This window comes from Rhinatrema bivittatum, chromosome 1 (assembly GCF_901001135.1).
Source record: "Rhinatrema bivittatum chromosome 1, aRhiBiv1.1, whole genome shotgun sequence".
Lineage (NCBI taxonomy): Eukaryota > Metazoa > Chordata > Amphibia > Gymnophiona > Rhinatrematidae > Rhinatrema > Rhinatrema bivittatum.
In genome coordinates this window covers 161539993-161555131 of record NC_042615.1, presented here as the reverse complement: position 1 = coordinate 161555131, position 15139 = coordinate 161539993, and the positions used below count along the sequence as shown (strand labels likewise).

Sequence of the window (15139 nt, the reverse complement as noted above, 5' to 3'; positions counted from 1 at the left end):
ACAGACCGTAGTACCGTTTAACTTTAAATAGCTTGTGCTTCAGCTGACAGTTCTTTGTCTCGAGCCTTTCCCTCCTGCTTCCACCCCTTTAAGACGTCAAATGACGTCACTGGCTCACATGCACGCGCGTCTCGGGAGGCGTGCACCAACGTTGCCAAAATGGCGATTTGAGCCGTGCAACCGGCCTGCAGCCCCCGGAGAACAATGCGGTGGACCCCCGACTACAAAACTAGGTATTCCAGGTCCACCGAAGCAGGTAGAGAAGCCTGGCCGCGGCGAATCGCGGCCAGGTTTTCTAACAGAATCTAAGTATTAGGAGTTGTTAAGCAAAAACTGAAGGCAAGTATGCAAGATCCTATTGTTTTAATACTCCAGCATCATGCTTTTTAAGATAATAGAGTAATAGTTAAAAGCAATTAAAATTCTTCTTTTTCTTGCTTAATGTTTATTTCTTTTGTGTGAAGATATTAGTGTTTAAAGCTTTTGAAAATGTAATTTTTGGTCACTTCCAGTACTGAGAATCTGAATTGTGGCACTGCTGTAGTGATCCTTATCAGACCTCATGCAGGCGTCACACCGATGTATGTAAAGAATGAGCTTAACACAAATGGGTGAAGAATGAAGTACGGGAGAGAGTTTTAAAACAGAGAGCCTTGTCATAATAAAAGGTGTAAAAATATAAGAAATAAAATATATTAGGAAAATATATTAGGAAAAAGATCTAGTAATAAGATCAAAAAAAGAAAACAATTGTCAAAACCCAGGCCTGTTGATCATCTGAATAAGCTAGCTAACTAGTAAAATGACTTCTTTGTAGAAGAGAAATGAAGCCACACTGCCATGTGTGTTGTTTGTGTTTTAACCCATTTAGGTTTTCCGAAGCTTGGAATGTATGCAAAATTTTAAATGATCCATCAGCTTGGAATGAACTGGCCAGAGCCTGCTTGCATCATATGGAGGTGGAGTTTGCAGTGCGTGTATACCGCAGCATTGGAAATGTTGGGATGGTGATGTCACTGGAACAGATCAAGGTAGAAGACCTGCCAAACTGTATTCTTTACTTTTAAAAAATCTCAACTGAGGTTTTAGCATTGTGCAGGTTCCCAGCAAATGTTAGGACCCTATCATTTTCTTAAGTGTTGAAATGTAAATTTTCCAGGTTTTTGAAAGTATAAATACAGCATCTATACTAAGATGTAATTTGTCCAATGATCTTTGTATTTATTTGCAGGGAATAGAAGACCAAAATCTTATAGCAGGGCACCTTGCAATGTTTACTAATGACTTCAATCTGGCCCAGGATTTGTATCTAGCCTCCACATGTCCTGTTGCTGCACTTGAGGTACTTGTGTGGACTATTTGAAATCTTGACTGATTTACTAAATATCGGGGCAGATTTTCAAAGGGTTACGCATGTAAATCCAGGAGGGTTACGCGTGCCGGGCCTATTTTCAAAAGGCTCGGCGGCACATATTAAAGCCCCGGGATGCGTGTAATTCCCGGGGCTTAAAAAAATGGGCGGTCTGGGGGCGTGGCGTAGCCAGAGGCCTCTGCAAGGCCGCTGAGCCGGGGGAACGTGCACCGGCAGTTGGCAAGTTACGGGCTGGGGGGCGGGATAGGTAGGGGAAGGGAGGGGAAGGTGGGGTTGGAAAGGAAAGTTCCCTCCGAGGCCACTCCAGTTTCAGAGCGGCCTCGGAGGGAACAGGGAAAGCCAGCTGGTCTTCCCGAGGGCTCAGTGCATGCAAGGTGCACTAGTGTGCACCCCCTTGCGTGCGCCGACCCCTGATTTTATAACATGCGTGTGGAAGCGCACGCATGTTATAAAATTGGGCGTACATTTGTGCGCGACGCGTGCATACCGTTTAAAATCTGCCCCATAGTGTTTTATCTTTGTGAATCAAATGCTATATTTTGGACATATTTTGGTTGTATTAAATGACTGGATCTATGTACCCACGTGATGCAACTATTAATCAAGTTGCAGGTAGCAGAAAAAATATATTATGTGCTAACATATATTTAGGGGGCAAATTGTAAGACTGCTTGCATTAATACAAAATCTGCAGGTTCTTTTCAACTATGGACTTTATGATGATTTTCAAAAGGAAAGTCCGAACAAATTAGCCTAGAAAAACTACCCACATACTTTTACTACTGGTGATTTGTGTGGGTAGTCTTTCTGAGAAAAATCTGTAAGTGCAAACCTAACCCCACCCCCCAGGAATGCTTCTCCCTACTTCAGGTAAAAGCGTGCACTTTGTAGACTTAATGCACTTATACCCACATGTGAACTGGACAGTTTTCTTAAAAGACCAGTTCTGCAAGTAAAGCACTGTTTTATCCATGGAAAGGGCTTTAAAAATGGCCCTCTTAAGGGTAATTTTCAAAAAGATGTATGCACATAAACCTCAGTTTATATGTGTAAATTGGCTTTTGAAAATTATCATGGAGGTTGTGCAGGGAAAAGAATGTGCATGCTTTTTCCTGCAATCGCGGTAGATATTCTAGGGGGGTGTAGAGCTGGGTCAGGGAAAGCATTTATGCACATACTTTCAATTTTCAAAAGCATGTGGATAAATGTACACAGAGAAAATTACACATGTTTGGGAGCAGGTGTAACTTCCTAAGCTTGTGTGTATATGCGTACTGGCACAACCTGGTAATTTTCAAAGAAGACTTGTGCATATAAATCCTCTTTGAATCTTCAGGTCCCTTGTACACACAGGCTTTAGGTATACATGTGCTGCTGAAAGTTACCTTCTCTTTATTTAGTTTTAATGTATTTCTAACATTTTGGGCTTGTGCTGTCTTTGGAATTAATGCAAAGGCATGCCAGGTACCTAATTTTTAAAGACCTAAAAATTAAATTTTATTCATGCTAAATTTGTGAACAAATCTGCCATCTCAGCCTTTGTGAGCAGTCCCCCTTTGCAGGTTATCGTTCAGTAATAGACAGCTTATAACGTATTTTTGTTTATTACTGGTATAGGGTATTTTGGTATGTAACTTTATCTTATTTGAATATTTAAGCAGCTGATATAAATCTAGGTTGCAGACTCTTCTTATGCATTCCAGATGAGAAGAGATCTGCAGCACTGGGATAGTGCACTGCAACTAGCCAAACGCCTGGCCCCTGACCAGATCTGTTTTATATCAAAGGAGTACGCCATGCAGCTCGAATTCACGTATGTTTTATTCATCAAAATATTTTAACTAGCATCAATATCTAGATTGCAGAAAATTTCAGCTTACCTTTTCTAAACCAAGGTCTTGTCTATGTTGTGAACATAAAAGATCCCACAATACTTTTTGTAAGAATAGAGATAATCGTCATTGTGATTTGATCAAATTCCTGTCCAGTTCAAGCAATAAACTGGATTGGAAACATACAGGCTAATTTAAAAACAAACAAGTGTGCACTCATACACGTGCGTATTGGCACGCAAGCAAAGATAATCTGGAATTTTAAATCATGTGTGTACGTTTTAAAATATACCTACCGCATGTAAGAATGCTTCTAATTTTAAGAGGTTACCGAAGCACAGCTAGCGCGTGTGTCTTTCACAGGACTTTATTGGCTTTTAAGTATGTATGTAGATTTATTTTAAAACTTGCTCATGCGAGGGACAACCCAGTTTTTTCAATTAGTCTACCAGTTTGCCTAGTTTATATTGTGGTCTTCCAGACCCCTCTGGTTTTTCATCCTGCACAATCCCCTGTTCGTACCCGGATCAGTCCAGGACAGCTGGGTTTTGCCTCCCCTCCAGCAGATGGAGACAGAAAAAGACTTAGCAGACTCTGTCCTATACTCCTGAGGTGCTACCTAGTGTCTGTCAGTAATTTTCTGTCTCCAGCAGATGGCGGAGGTGCAAAACCTAGTGTCTGATAGAGGTGCTGAGTTTAGGGTTAGATTTGGTCTAACTTTAGTTTCTTAGCACTTGATTTTACAAGGGAAGTTTAGTTGAAAGGTCCCTTTAAATTTAAAAAAAAAAAAGATTTGTTAGAACAGTGAATGGACAGTTGCGAGTAGCCTCCCAGGTGGTTGGCAGGTCCTCCCGCCTGGTATTCGAGGCTGGAGAGCAGAGGGTTGGGAACCCTGAAACTGCCGCGGTAAAGAGGTGATACCAGGGGTCCCGGCTCTCTCACCCTCAGCCAGCCTGTCTTCAGCCAGGTAAAAATAAAAAAAAATTAAATTGTGTGTTTGGTGTTTGGGGCTCTCCGGCCGTGCGTCCGCTCCGTTTTTCTGCGTTTTCGTTGATTTTCGCTGCTTTCCCGGCCCGTTTTTTGACCGGGAAATATGTCCGGCTGTCGCGGTTCTTTTTTCGGGGTGAGCCAAAATCGAGACCAGGGATATGCCTCGTGGTGCGGCCTGCTCGGCCTGTGGCAGTGCGCGCGTGCGGATTTCCCATGCTGGGGTTTGCACAGCCTGTTTGTCAGGCAGAGAAGGTCCATCGCAGGGGAATCAGACCAAGGCTGATAAAGACAAGGCCAGGCCACGTCGGGAGCCTGGGAGGCCTGATCGGAAGCGACAGGACGCGGATCCTTTTCTCCTTAGTGCAGGATCGGAGGCCTTATTAAAAACTATGAGGGATCAAGAGAGCAGAGCTGGAGGTGTTGGGAGAGGGGTCCTCTCCTCCACCGCTTTCCCCGAGGCTGGCTGCCCCTGGGGGGCACAGTTCCGGATACCCGGGATGATTTCTCGGAGGAGGAGCGGGAACATGATTGGGATGGGTCGTCTTCTTCGTTCTCCTCCAAATTTGTCAGGATACTGCACAAGTTATTCAGGGCACGCAGGACGGATAAGTGTTTTAAATCTCGCTCCAAGGTGCCCCAGACGTCCCCTGCATCCATGGGAGCGGGGAGAGGATCCACTTCGCAAAAACGCTCCAGGTCAGGGGGCAGTGATGGTCCCAAGGAGAAGCGCCCTCTCCGGTCTCTGTCCCGGCCGGCGGAGTCTTCATAAATGGACACGTCAGATGAGGATCAGTCGCCTCCATCGGCCGCGGGGGAGGGGCAGGATGAAGATCCGGATCAGAACCCACAGCCAGCCAAACCGGGTGGTGTCCCGGCGGTGGAGGGCGATGATCCAAAGGTGGTGCGGCTGTTCCGGAGGGATGAGCTGGGTTTGCTGATACCGGTCATTCTGGAGGAGCTCGCTATTGAAGTCCTGCCCGAGGATTCCAGGTTCGGGACTGTGGATCCGGTTATGGTGGGCATCCGGGGTCTGGCTCGATCCTTTCCTTTTCATATGTCTGTAATGGATCTCTTGTTTAAAGAGTGGGACAATCCAGATCTTGGCTTGAAGGTGGAACGAGCTATGGACAAATTGTACCCCTTCCGAAGGATGCCTTGGATCTCCTCAGGATTCCCAAGGTGGATGCTGCGGGCACTAAATGGACCACCATTCCTGTCACGGGGGGGCACTGCGTTGAAGGACTTGCAGGATCGTAAACTGGAGCTTGAACTAAAGAAGATTTTCGAGGTTTCGGCCCTGGGAGTCAGGGCGGCTATGTGCAGCAGTTTTGCGTAGAGGGCTTGCCTCCACTGGATTCAGGATTGGCAGGAAGAGGCTTCCCTTTCTGGTGCGGCAGCGCTGCGGGCTAGCCATCTAGAAGTGGCAGTGGCGTACAGCGCTGATGCCCTGTATGATCTTCTGAGAACATCGGGCAGGACAATGGTCTCTGCAGTGTCCACCCGTAAGCTCCTCTGGCTCAGGAACTGATCTGCGGATGCTTCCTCTAAAGCGCAGCTGAGTTCTTTACCATTCAAGGGGAAGCTCCTTTTTGGGCAACAGCTGGAGGACATGATCAAGTTTCTGGGAGAGAATAAGGTCCACAGGTTGCCCGAAGATAGGCCTCGATCCAGAGGTTCTTTTCCTCAGAGGGCAAGATTCAGGGGAATCGTTTCCGCTCCTCATGGTCCACTGGGTCATCTTTTTGCCAGGGCACCGGCCATCAAGCTTCTTGGAACCAGACCTTTCAAGGCCGCCGACCTGCCAGGGACGGTGCACCACAGTCCCATGGGGGCTCCAAGACCGCGCAATGAAGTGAGGCCGGTCCAGCCTTCCATTCCAAGGATTGGAGGAAGGTTGTCCCTTTTCCAGGAGGCGTGGGCCACATTGACCTCTGACCAATGGGTCCTAAGCATCATAGAACATAGCTACGCATTAGATTTTGCTCGGCCGATCAAGGAGCATTACATAGTGTCCCCTTGCACGTACTGCCTAAAGCGCAGGGCGGTGTGAGATACTCTGCAACGCCTGCAAGATCTAGGTGCCATATTTCCAGTGCCTGAAGGACAGCTAAGGCGTGGGCACTACTCCATCTACTTCGTGGTACCAAAGAAGGAGGGTACCTTCCATCCCATCCTCGATCTGAAGAGGTTGAATCGCACCCTGAAGATTCCCCAGTTCCGAATGGAAACTCTTCGCTCCATCATAACGTTGGTCCACAGGGGAGAGTTCTTGGCGTCGCTGGACCTGACAGAAGTGTACCTGCACAAACCGCTACACGCGGACCATCAGAAATATCTGCGGTTTGCGATCCTCGGACTCCATTATCAATTCTGCACCCTCCCTTTCGGGCTGGTGACAGCGCCCAGGGTCTTCACCAAGTGATGGTTGTGGTCGCGGCCACCTTACGACGGGAAGAGATACTGGTACATCCCTACCTGGACGATTGGCTGATTCGAGCAAAGTCAGAAAGCCTATGCAAAGCCGTGGTGGTGCAGGTGCTCTGGATGTTGGACCAGTTGGGATGGGTGGTTAACCCCGAGAAGAGTCATCTGATTCCCTACCAGACTTTGGAGTTTCTGGGGGCTTGCTTCGACATGGTCTTGGGAAAAGTTTTTCTGAACGAAGAGAGAATTTCCAAGCTCATGTCACAGGTGGAGTCCTTGTGCTCTCTTTGTCGACCCAGGGTCTGGAATTACTTGCAGGTCCTGGGTTCAATGGCTTCTACAATAGATCTCGTTCAATGGGCCTTTGTGCATATGAGGCCTCTACAATCAGCCTTGCTCTCCCAATGGAATCCTCTTTCGCAGTGTTTCCATCTTGTGCTGTCCCTGACTGAGGTGGCGCGTTCCAGCCTGCTGTGGTGGCTTTCGCGGAACAATTTGCGCCAGAGGGTGGATTTGGAGATTCCCTGTTGGGTCGTAGTGACCACAGATGCCAGTCTCTCCGGGTGGGGAGTGGTTTGTTGAGATACGGTGGTCCAGGGCCAATGGACCAGGACGGAGGCCTCCTGATTGATCAATCACTTGGAAACCAAGGCAGTTCGGTTGGCGCTCCAAGCTCTCCTTCCGATAGTCGAGGGCAGGTCGGTGAGGGTGCTCTCCGACAATGTGACAATGCTGGCCTATATCAATCGTCAGGGCGGAACCAGGAGCTGTCCTGTGGCATTGGAGGCTCAGATCTTGTTCCACTGGACGGAGCAGCATCTTTACTGGATAGCGGCGTTTCACATAGCCGGAGTGGCCAACGTCCAAGCGGATTTTCTCAGTCGTTACCAGTTGGATCTGGGGGAGTGGGAACTCTCTGACACCTTTCATCTCCTGTGCGACCGGTGGTCCAGACCGGCCATGGATCTCATGGCAATGTACAACAATGCCAAGGCTCCCCGGTTCTTCAGCAGGCGACGGGAACCGGGGGCAGAAGGGGTAGACACGATGGTTCTCCCCTGGCCAAAGGACATTCTATGTGTTTCCGCCATGGCCGTTGGTCGGAAAAGTACTACGCCGAATCGAGAGGCAAGCTGGCAGGGTGATTCTAGTGGCTCTGGAGTGGCTGAGGTGTCCGTGGTTTGCAGACCTCTTGAATCTGGTGGTAGATAGTCCTCTGAGGTTTCGTCCATCTCCAACTCTATTGCATCAGGGCCCCGTTTATTTCGCAGAGGCAGATCGCTTTTGTCTAGCGGCATGGCTTATGAGAGGCGTAGGTTGAGGAGTAAGGTTTACTCGAATGCGGTGGTGACCACGCTCTTACGTTCCCATAAAACTTCTACCTCTATGGCGTATGGTAGAGTTTGGGGAGTGTTTGAGTCCTGGTGCATAGACCACCACGTACAGCCATCCAGGGTGTCAATTCCGGAGGTCCTGGATTTCTTACAGGCAGGCTTAGCCAAAGGATTAGCCTTCAATTCTCTGTGGGTGCAGGTGGCGGCCCTTGGCTGTTATCGAGGAAAGGTTCAAGGGGTTGCTTTAGCCTCTCATCCAGACATGGCACGTTTTTTTTAAGAGGAGCTAAGCATCTACATCCTCCGGTTAAGAGCCCTTGACCCTCGTGGAAGTTGAATTTGGTGCTGAGGGCACTTTGTAATGCCCCTTATGAGCCTTTGAAGTGAGTGACCCTGAAGGATCTGACCTTGAAGACAGTTTTTCTGGTGGCTATTTCATCCGCGAGGCGGGTGTCCGAACTACAGGCCTTGTCCTGCAAGGAACCTTTCTTGAGGATTTCTGAGGCAGGAGTCTCCCTGAGAACAGTTCCCTCCTTTCTTCCGAAGGTCGTATCCTCTTTTCATTTGAACCAGTCCGTGGAACTCCCTTCCTTCTCAGGTTTAAATTCTTCTTATGGAGAGTCTAAGGATTTGCGGAAGTTGGATGTGAAGATTGGACGTGAAGAGAGTGTTGTTGCATTACTTGGAGGTGACCAACAGTTTCCGGCTCTCGGATCATCTTTTCGTGCTGTGGAGTGGACCCAGTAAAGGGCAGAAGGCTTCCAGGGCCACCATCGCACGCTGGCTGAAGGAGGCTATAGTGTCAGCTTACATGGTTTAGGGTCGCCCAATTCCGTCTGGTCTTAAGGCTCACTCTACTTGGTCACAGGCGGCTTCTTGGGCTGAATGTCAGCAGGTGTTGTCACAGGAAATTTTCAGGGTAGCTACCTGGAAGTCTCCGCATACCTTTGCCAGACATTATCGACTAGATGACCGCCCATATCCCTTCAAGGCCCGATTACGCCTTATTTGGACAGCCCACTTGTTTTGAAAGACTCCTTTGTTGATGCATTAGTTCTTTAGCTCATGCATTACTCATGTTTATGCCCATCAACACTGTTCTCTGTTACCTGTATATCCCAATTTAGCCTACCCTCTTTTTAGCTATTCCCTACATATTCACGTTATTTGACAAGTTATTGTTGTCTATTTAATATTTAATATTTATGTTCTTATGTTCAGAAACTCTGTTTAATGTAACGCCTTAACTGCAACAGTTTTGTTCTATGGAAACCGACCTGATTTGATATTTGTATCGAGAATGTCGGTATATAAAAATTCTAAATAAATAAATAAATAAATGTCCTGGCCCCAGAGCCCGGTTCTTTTGGAGCCAGTGTACTCCGAGTGGGACTCTCTCAGTCCCACCCTGGTTAGGAAAGCTTTGGTACATCCCAGCTGTCTGGACTGATCCGGGTACGTACAGGGAAAGGAAAATTGGTTCTTACCTGCTAATTTTTGTTCCTATAGTAACACGGTTCAGTCCAGACACCCATCCGGGGGGGGAAATGGAGACTCCAGTCGGCCGGTAGCTGATCAATTTTTCTGCAAGTTTTACTGCCTGCCCCTCTTTTTAGGGAAAGGATTTGGGCATGATTTTGTTCATTCATGAAGTTTCAGGTGTTTTCATTTCCTCTGCTCTTCAGGGGGAAATGGTGTTATGGTTGTCGTTATGTTTTATCTAATGTCTGCTTGGGTACAATATAATACTGACACACACTAAGTGGCACCTCAGGGGTATAGGACAGAGTCCGCGAAGTCTTTTTCTGTCTCCATCTGCTGGAGGGGAGGCAAAACCCAGCTGTCCTGGACTGATCAGTGGTACTACAGGAACGAAAATTAGCAGGAAAGGTAAAGAAAACGAAATTTTCCTTTGACTCAGACCCCTTACCTTGTCCTATAAGCCCTAAACTCGAGATCTACTCGAGATTATTGTTCCATTTACTAACAGCTGGAAAAAAAAACCTTTTCCTTGCTTCATTTATATTTAACTGCAATAAAAACTTGGCTGACACACAATAGATTAAAGTTAAGCACAGCAAAAACTGAATTGTTATTTTTATCAGTAGTGCCAGATTCAAAATTTCAGCCACCGACAACATTTACTTTTGATGGTCAAGACATTGAAATAAAACACAAAGCAAAAAATTTGGGCACTATCATTGACGCTAGATTATCTATGACAAACAATATATCAGCTGTAGTAAAGAAATCATTCTATAAGCTTCACATATTAAGAAAATGAAACCACTTTTGTTACCTTCAGACTTTCGTTCAGTGACACAATCTCTTATTTTAACAAGCCTGGACTATTGTAACGCATTATATCTTGGTCTACCTAAATCTACTACACATCCACTACGATTAGTTCAAAACTCTACGGCTCGATTACTGTATAATATACCACTCAGAGAGCATATTACTCCAGTTCTACAACATTTACACTGGCTTCCCATAGAAAAGGAATTGTGAATAAAACGGAAAATGTCATAATGCCTCTGTATTGCTCCATGGTGAGACCGCACCTTGAATACTGTGTACAATTCTGGTCGCCGCATCTCAAAAAAGATATAATTGCGATGGAGAAGGTACAGAGAAGGGCTACCAAAATGATAAGGAGAATGGAACAACTCCCCTATGAGGAAAGACTAAAGAGGTTAGGATACTTCAGCTTGGAGAAGAGACGACTGAGGGGGGATATGATAGAGGTGTTTAAAATCATGAGAGGTCTAGAACGGGTAGATGTGAATCGGTTATTTACTCTTTCAGATAGTAGAAAGACTAGGGGGCACTCCATGAAGTTAGCATGGGGCACATTTAAAACTAATCGGAGAAAGTTCTTTTTTACTCAACGCACAATTAAACTCTGGAATTTGTTGCCAGAGAATGTGAGCCCTTAGTACATCATCAGTCGCCATCCAAGACAGCGAGGGCATCCATCTCGGCGCTGGGGAAAGACCGGGCCCCCAAGTGCATGCTCATGGGATGCTCCATATCCTGCGCCTATTTTGAGGCGTTCAGTTCATTTTTGCACTGGGTGACGGCAGAAAGAACCCGCTACGTGGGGCAGAGAGGCTCCTCTACTCAGGGCACGCAGAGCCGAAGGGGAATGAGGACGGCAGAGGGAAGAGGTCGTGGAAGTGACCCCCCTCAACGCGGTACCGAGCATACGAATTGGCGAACGTTGATCGTGGCACGCTGAGGACACGGGTCCCACAACGAAACGGGGTGGCGTACGACGGCAGTGAACCGCAAGAATAACACTGCAGGCGCGAACCCAGGCACGGGGGACCAGAGACCGATTATGGGTTTCCCTTATTTACATGGGTTCCCTCCACCTTGGGCCTGCGGACCTTGGATGCCGCCAGCCAGCACCGACGGCAGTAGCAGTCCAGGACCTAATACATTCCTGCAATGGTCACAAACGCCTATGCTGGAGGGATGCCATACCCAGTATATCCGTGGAGAAGTGCATGCTCATGAGATGCTCCGTATCCTGCGCCTATTTTGAGGCGTTCAGTTCATTTTTGCACTGGGTGACGGCAGAAAGAACCCGCTACGTGGGGCAGAGAGGCGCCTCTACTCAGGGCACGCAGAGCCGAAGGTGGATGAGGACGGCGGAGGGAAGAAGTCGTGGAAGGGACCCCCCCCCCCCAACGCAGTGCCGAGCATACGAATTGGCGGAACGTTGATCGTGGCGCGCTGAGGACACGGGTCCCACAACGAAACGGGGCGGCCTACGACGGCAGTGAACCACAAGAATAACACTGCAGGCGTGAACCCAGGCACGGGGGACCAGACACCGATTATGGGTTTCCCTTATTTACTAGGGTTCCCTCCACCTTGGGCCTGCGGACCTTGGATGCCGCCAGCCAGCACCGATGGCAGTTGCAGCCCAGGACCTAACACATTCCTGCAATGGTCACAAACGCCTACGCTGGAGGGATGCCATACCCAGTATATCCGTGGGGATATTGGCCGGGAAAGCAGGGAATGCGGAATAACCAAGAGGCCAAAGGGGGAGACGATGAGAATTCACCGGCAGCAGGGTGCAGCGGGCGTGCTGGACGCACGCCAAGAAGAAGAAATAGTAGTAACACTGCGGCTAATATTCAGTCCGAAGGTGAGACCCAATGCAGCGAGACAACCAATGCAACGACCGATAGTAACGGAGAGGGCATGATACTACCGGAGGTACGTGCAGGGGATGCAGTCGCAGCAGAAGCTGGGCTCGAGCAACAACAGCTGGGTGAGTTATCCGAGCCTAATGTTTCAATTCCACAGCCCCTCGCCGACACGGCTGTAGCGCATGCGTCAAAAAAGAAAGGCGGAAAGCGGAGGAGAAGGTATAGTTCAAGTTCCAGTGACAGTAGCTTATCTTTGGACTCTGATAGTGCAGACAAGGACAGCTTAACCCGGGCACAGTTGGCACATGGAGAGGCGGCAGCAACCTCGACGCCGATGAACAGCATAGCCCCTCTATGGTTAAGCGTGCCGAGGAAGCTGCGAAAAAGGATTAAAAAGAGAAAATACATCGACATCTTCCGACTTATGGAAGGAAGGAGAAGCTCAAGAGACAGAAAAAAGGCAGAGATACACTGCTGGAGGGACAGCAAGACCATACCGTGCAACATATGGACCTGGACCAGAGCATATCTCAGACCGATGAGTGTCATAACATAAGACTGCAACTCCCTACTTTTAGGACTACCACAATCCACAATTCGGCCACTACAAATATTACAAAATTCAGCCGCTAGAATTTTGACCGGCAAAAAAAAGAATGATCACATTACAGGAACGCTTGCCGATCTACACTGGCTCCCAATTGAACAAATGATTCAATATAAGGCTTTATGCATAATTCATAAACTAATCCATGATGAAAAAGCTGACTGGCTTAACACTGCTCTGCGCCTATATGTCCCACAAAGAAACCTAAGATCTGCTAATAAGGCTCTACTAACTGTTCCCTCTGTCAAAACAGCACGCCTCACGCAAGTTAGGGAGAGAGCATTATCACTGGCTGGCCCTGTGCTATGGAACACCATGCCACTCGAAATAAGGCTGCAGAGAAACTTCAAAATATTCAAATCCAATCTGAAAACCTGGCTATTTAAACAAGCTTTTTATAAAGATAAAGAGAAGGAAAAAAACAGTTGATTGATTAGGATGCACCAAACTAGAAATTGTTATTTGTAACCTACAAATGCACATTAAGGTTAAATTCTTTCCATCTAACATGCTCCCTACAGACAAACATAATGTACACACATAGTTTATTGAAGTGAATTGTTACCGCACTATGATGGCACATGACTAACTGTAATCTATACCACTTACTTTATGCATTATCGTGCCTTGCTGTAAACCGTTGTGATGGTTATCTAACTTAACGACGGTATAGAAGAGCTTTTAAATAAATAAATAAACATTGCGCTCAGCCTGAGGGCACTTGACTGCATCGGCCCGAAACTGAGAAAAAGACAAGTTATCTTCAGGAGATGCCAATTCTTAATAAATGTCCTTTGATTGTGAAAATGTTTTGTCCATAAAAGCTGCTGTTTCTTTATTCTATAGCGTGTCAGATAGTAACTAACATTTCAACGCAAAGTTAATTTGATCCTCAGACTTTTGGCACTGACACCATAGTGTGGTATGCAAAATTATTTTGTGCTTTCCATGCCTTTCTTTTCCTTCCCCTTTCTAATTAACTGTTCTACAAGATTCTCTTTAGGTAATTTGCTCTATTTGAACTTCTGGAAGGCTACATAGACCTAGGCAAATCATGATAACAGCATCCATAATGTGGGGTATAGAATGTGTTTTTCTTGCTGTATCAGGTTCATAAATAGGTTAAATATTTTTTCCTGGACTTTGCAAACCAACTGCTTAATCTATTCCCTTTGGGTCATTAATAGATAAGAAGCAGCCGCTTCCAATGCTGAACACTTTTTTGCTTGTTGCCTAAGAATAAATATATATATATCCTCTCCAGTCAAGTAATGTACATTTTTATTTAGATCCATTCTAATTATTTTTCTTTCTTGTGGTAGGGGTGATTATGTAAATGCGTTGGCTCATTATGAAAAAGGAATCACAGGAGATAACAAGGTAGTATGATTAAAATAGTTTTTTATTTTTGAAGACATGTTTACATGCTGTGGATTCAGATGGGGTACATCATAGGATGTTAAGGGAGCTCAGATATTTTGTCAAATCTACTGGATCTATTCAGTCATTCTTGGGAGGTGGGAATGGTTCCTACTGACTAAAAAAGGGTAGATATTGTCCCTCGTCATAAAAGTAATAATGCAGGGAATGTTGGAAACTAAAGACTGGTTAGTCTGATCTTAGTGGTTAGAAAATTAATGGAGATTACTGAAGGATAAATAAATAAAATAGTAAAATATCTTGAATCCTATGGGTTCCAGGATCTGATGTTGCATGGTTTTACTAAAGGAAGATTGTGTCTAAGAGAACAGACAGATTGAGGAGTGATCTAAGAAAACTTGAGGAGTAGCAGCTAAGTTTCTATGCAAAAGCATGCAGAGTAATGTCTTTGATATAAAAAACCAATGAAGTAGTATATGATGAAAAGTGAGATATTGATATTCACCAAGCAGGAAAGACTTTAGTCTGATCATATCTGATAACTCGGGATATCAAAACAGTGCAATAAGGTGGTGGCCAGAGCTAGAGGAATTCTAGGGTGCAGAGGGAGAGGAACAAGTACAAAAAAGGTGATGATGCTTCTGTACAGTTTGCTAGTGAGACCAGTTCTGGAGGTCAGACTTCTAAAAGGGCATAGATAGAGAAGAGGCGCTTCTGAAAAGGCTTCGAAAAAGATGCAGGCTTTATACCTAAAGTCCTGTGAGATGAGACCTAAGGACCTAAATATATATACTGACAAGGAAGGAAAAGAAAGACATTCAGATGCCTTTAAGATGTAAACAATGCACAATAAGCACACCTATCTCAGTAGAAAGGAACTTTCATAATAAGAGGTCATGATATGAGATTTTCAGGAGTAGACTCAGGAGTAACATCAGAAAATATTTCTTCATGGAAAGGGAGGTAGATACAGGGAACATGGAGCTGGTAGAGGGGAAAATATATCAAAATTCAAAAAAGCTTGGGATAATCAG

The 15139-nt window shown here is 46.2% G+C and overlaps 1 protein-coding gene across 3 annotated transcripts in view; it reads left to right on the top strand.

The window, feature by feature from the left end:
- The window catches only part of WDR19 (WD repeat domain 19), a 410737-nt gene that overhangs the window by 224483 nt on the left and 171115 nt on the right, over positions 1-15139 (top strand). For all 3 annotated transcript variants that reach the window (XM_029589326.1, XM_029589343.1, XM_029589335.1), the window contains exons 18-21: positions 872-1031; positions 1232-1342; positions 3076-3185; positions 14048-14105. In XM_029589326.1, coding sequence (XP_029445186.1) covers positions 872-1031; positions 1232-1342; positions 3076-3185; positions 14048-14105 — 439 coding nt within the window. The remainder of the gene's footprint in view (positions 1-871; positions 1032-1231; positions 1343-3075; positions 3186-14047; positions 14106-15139) is intronic.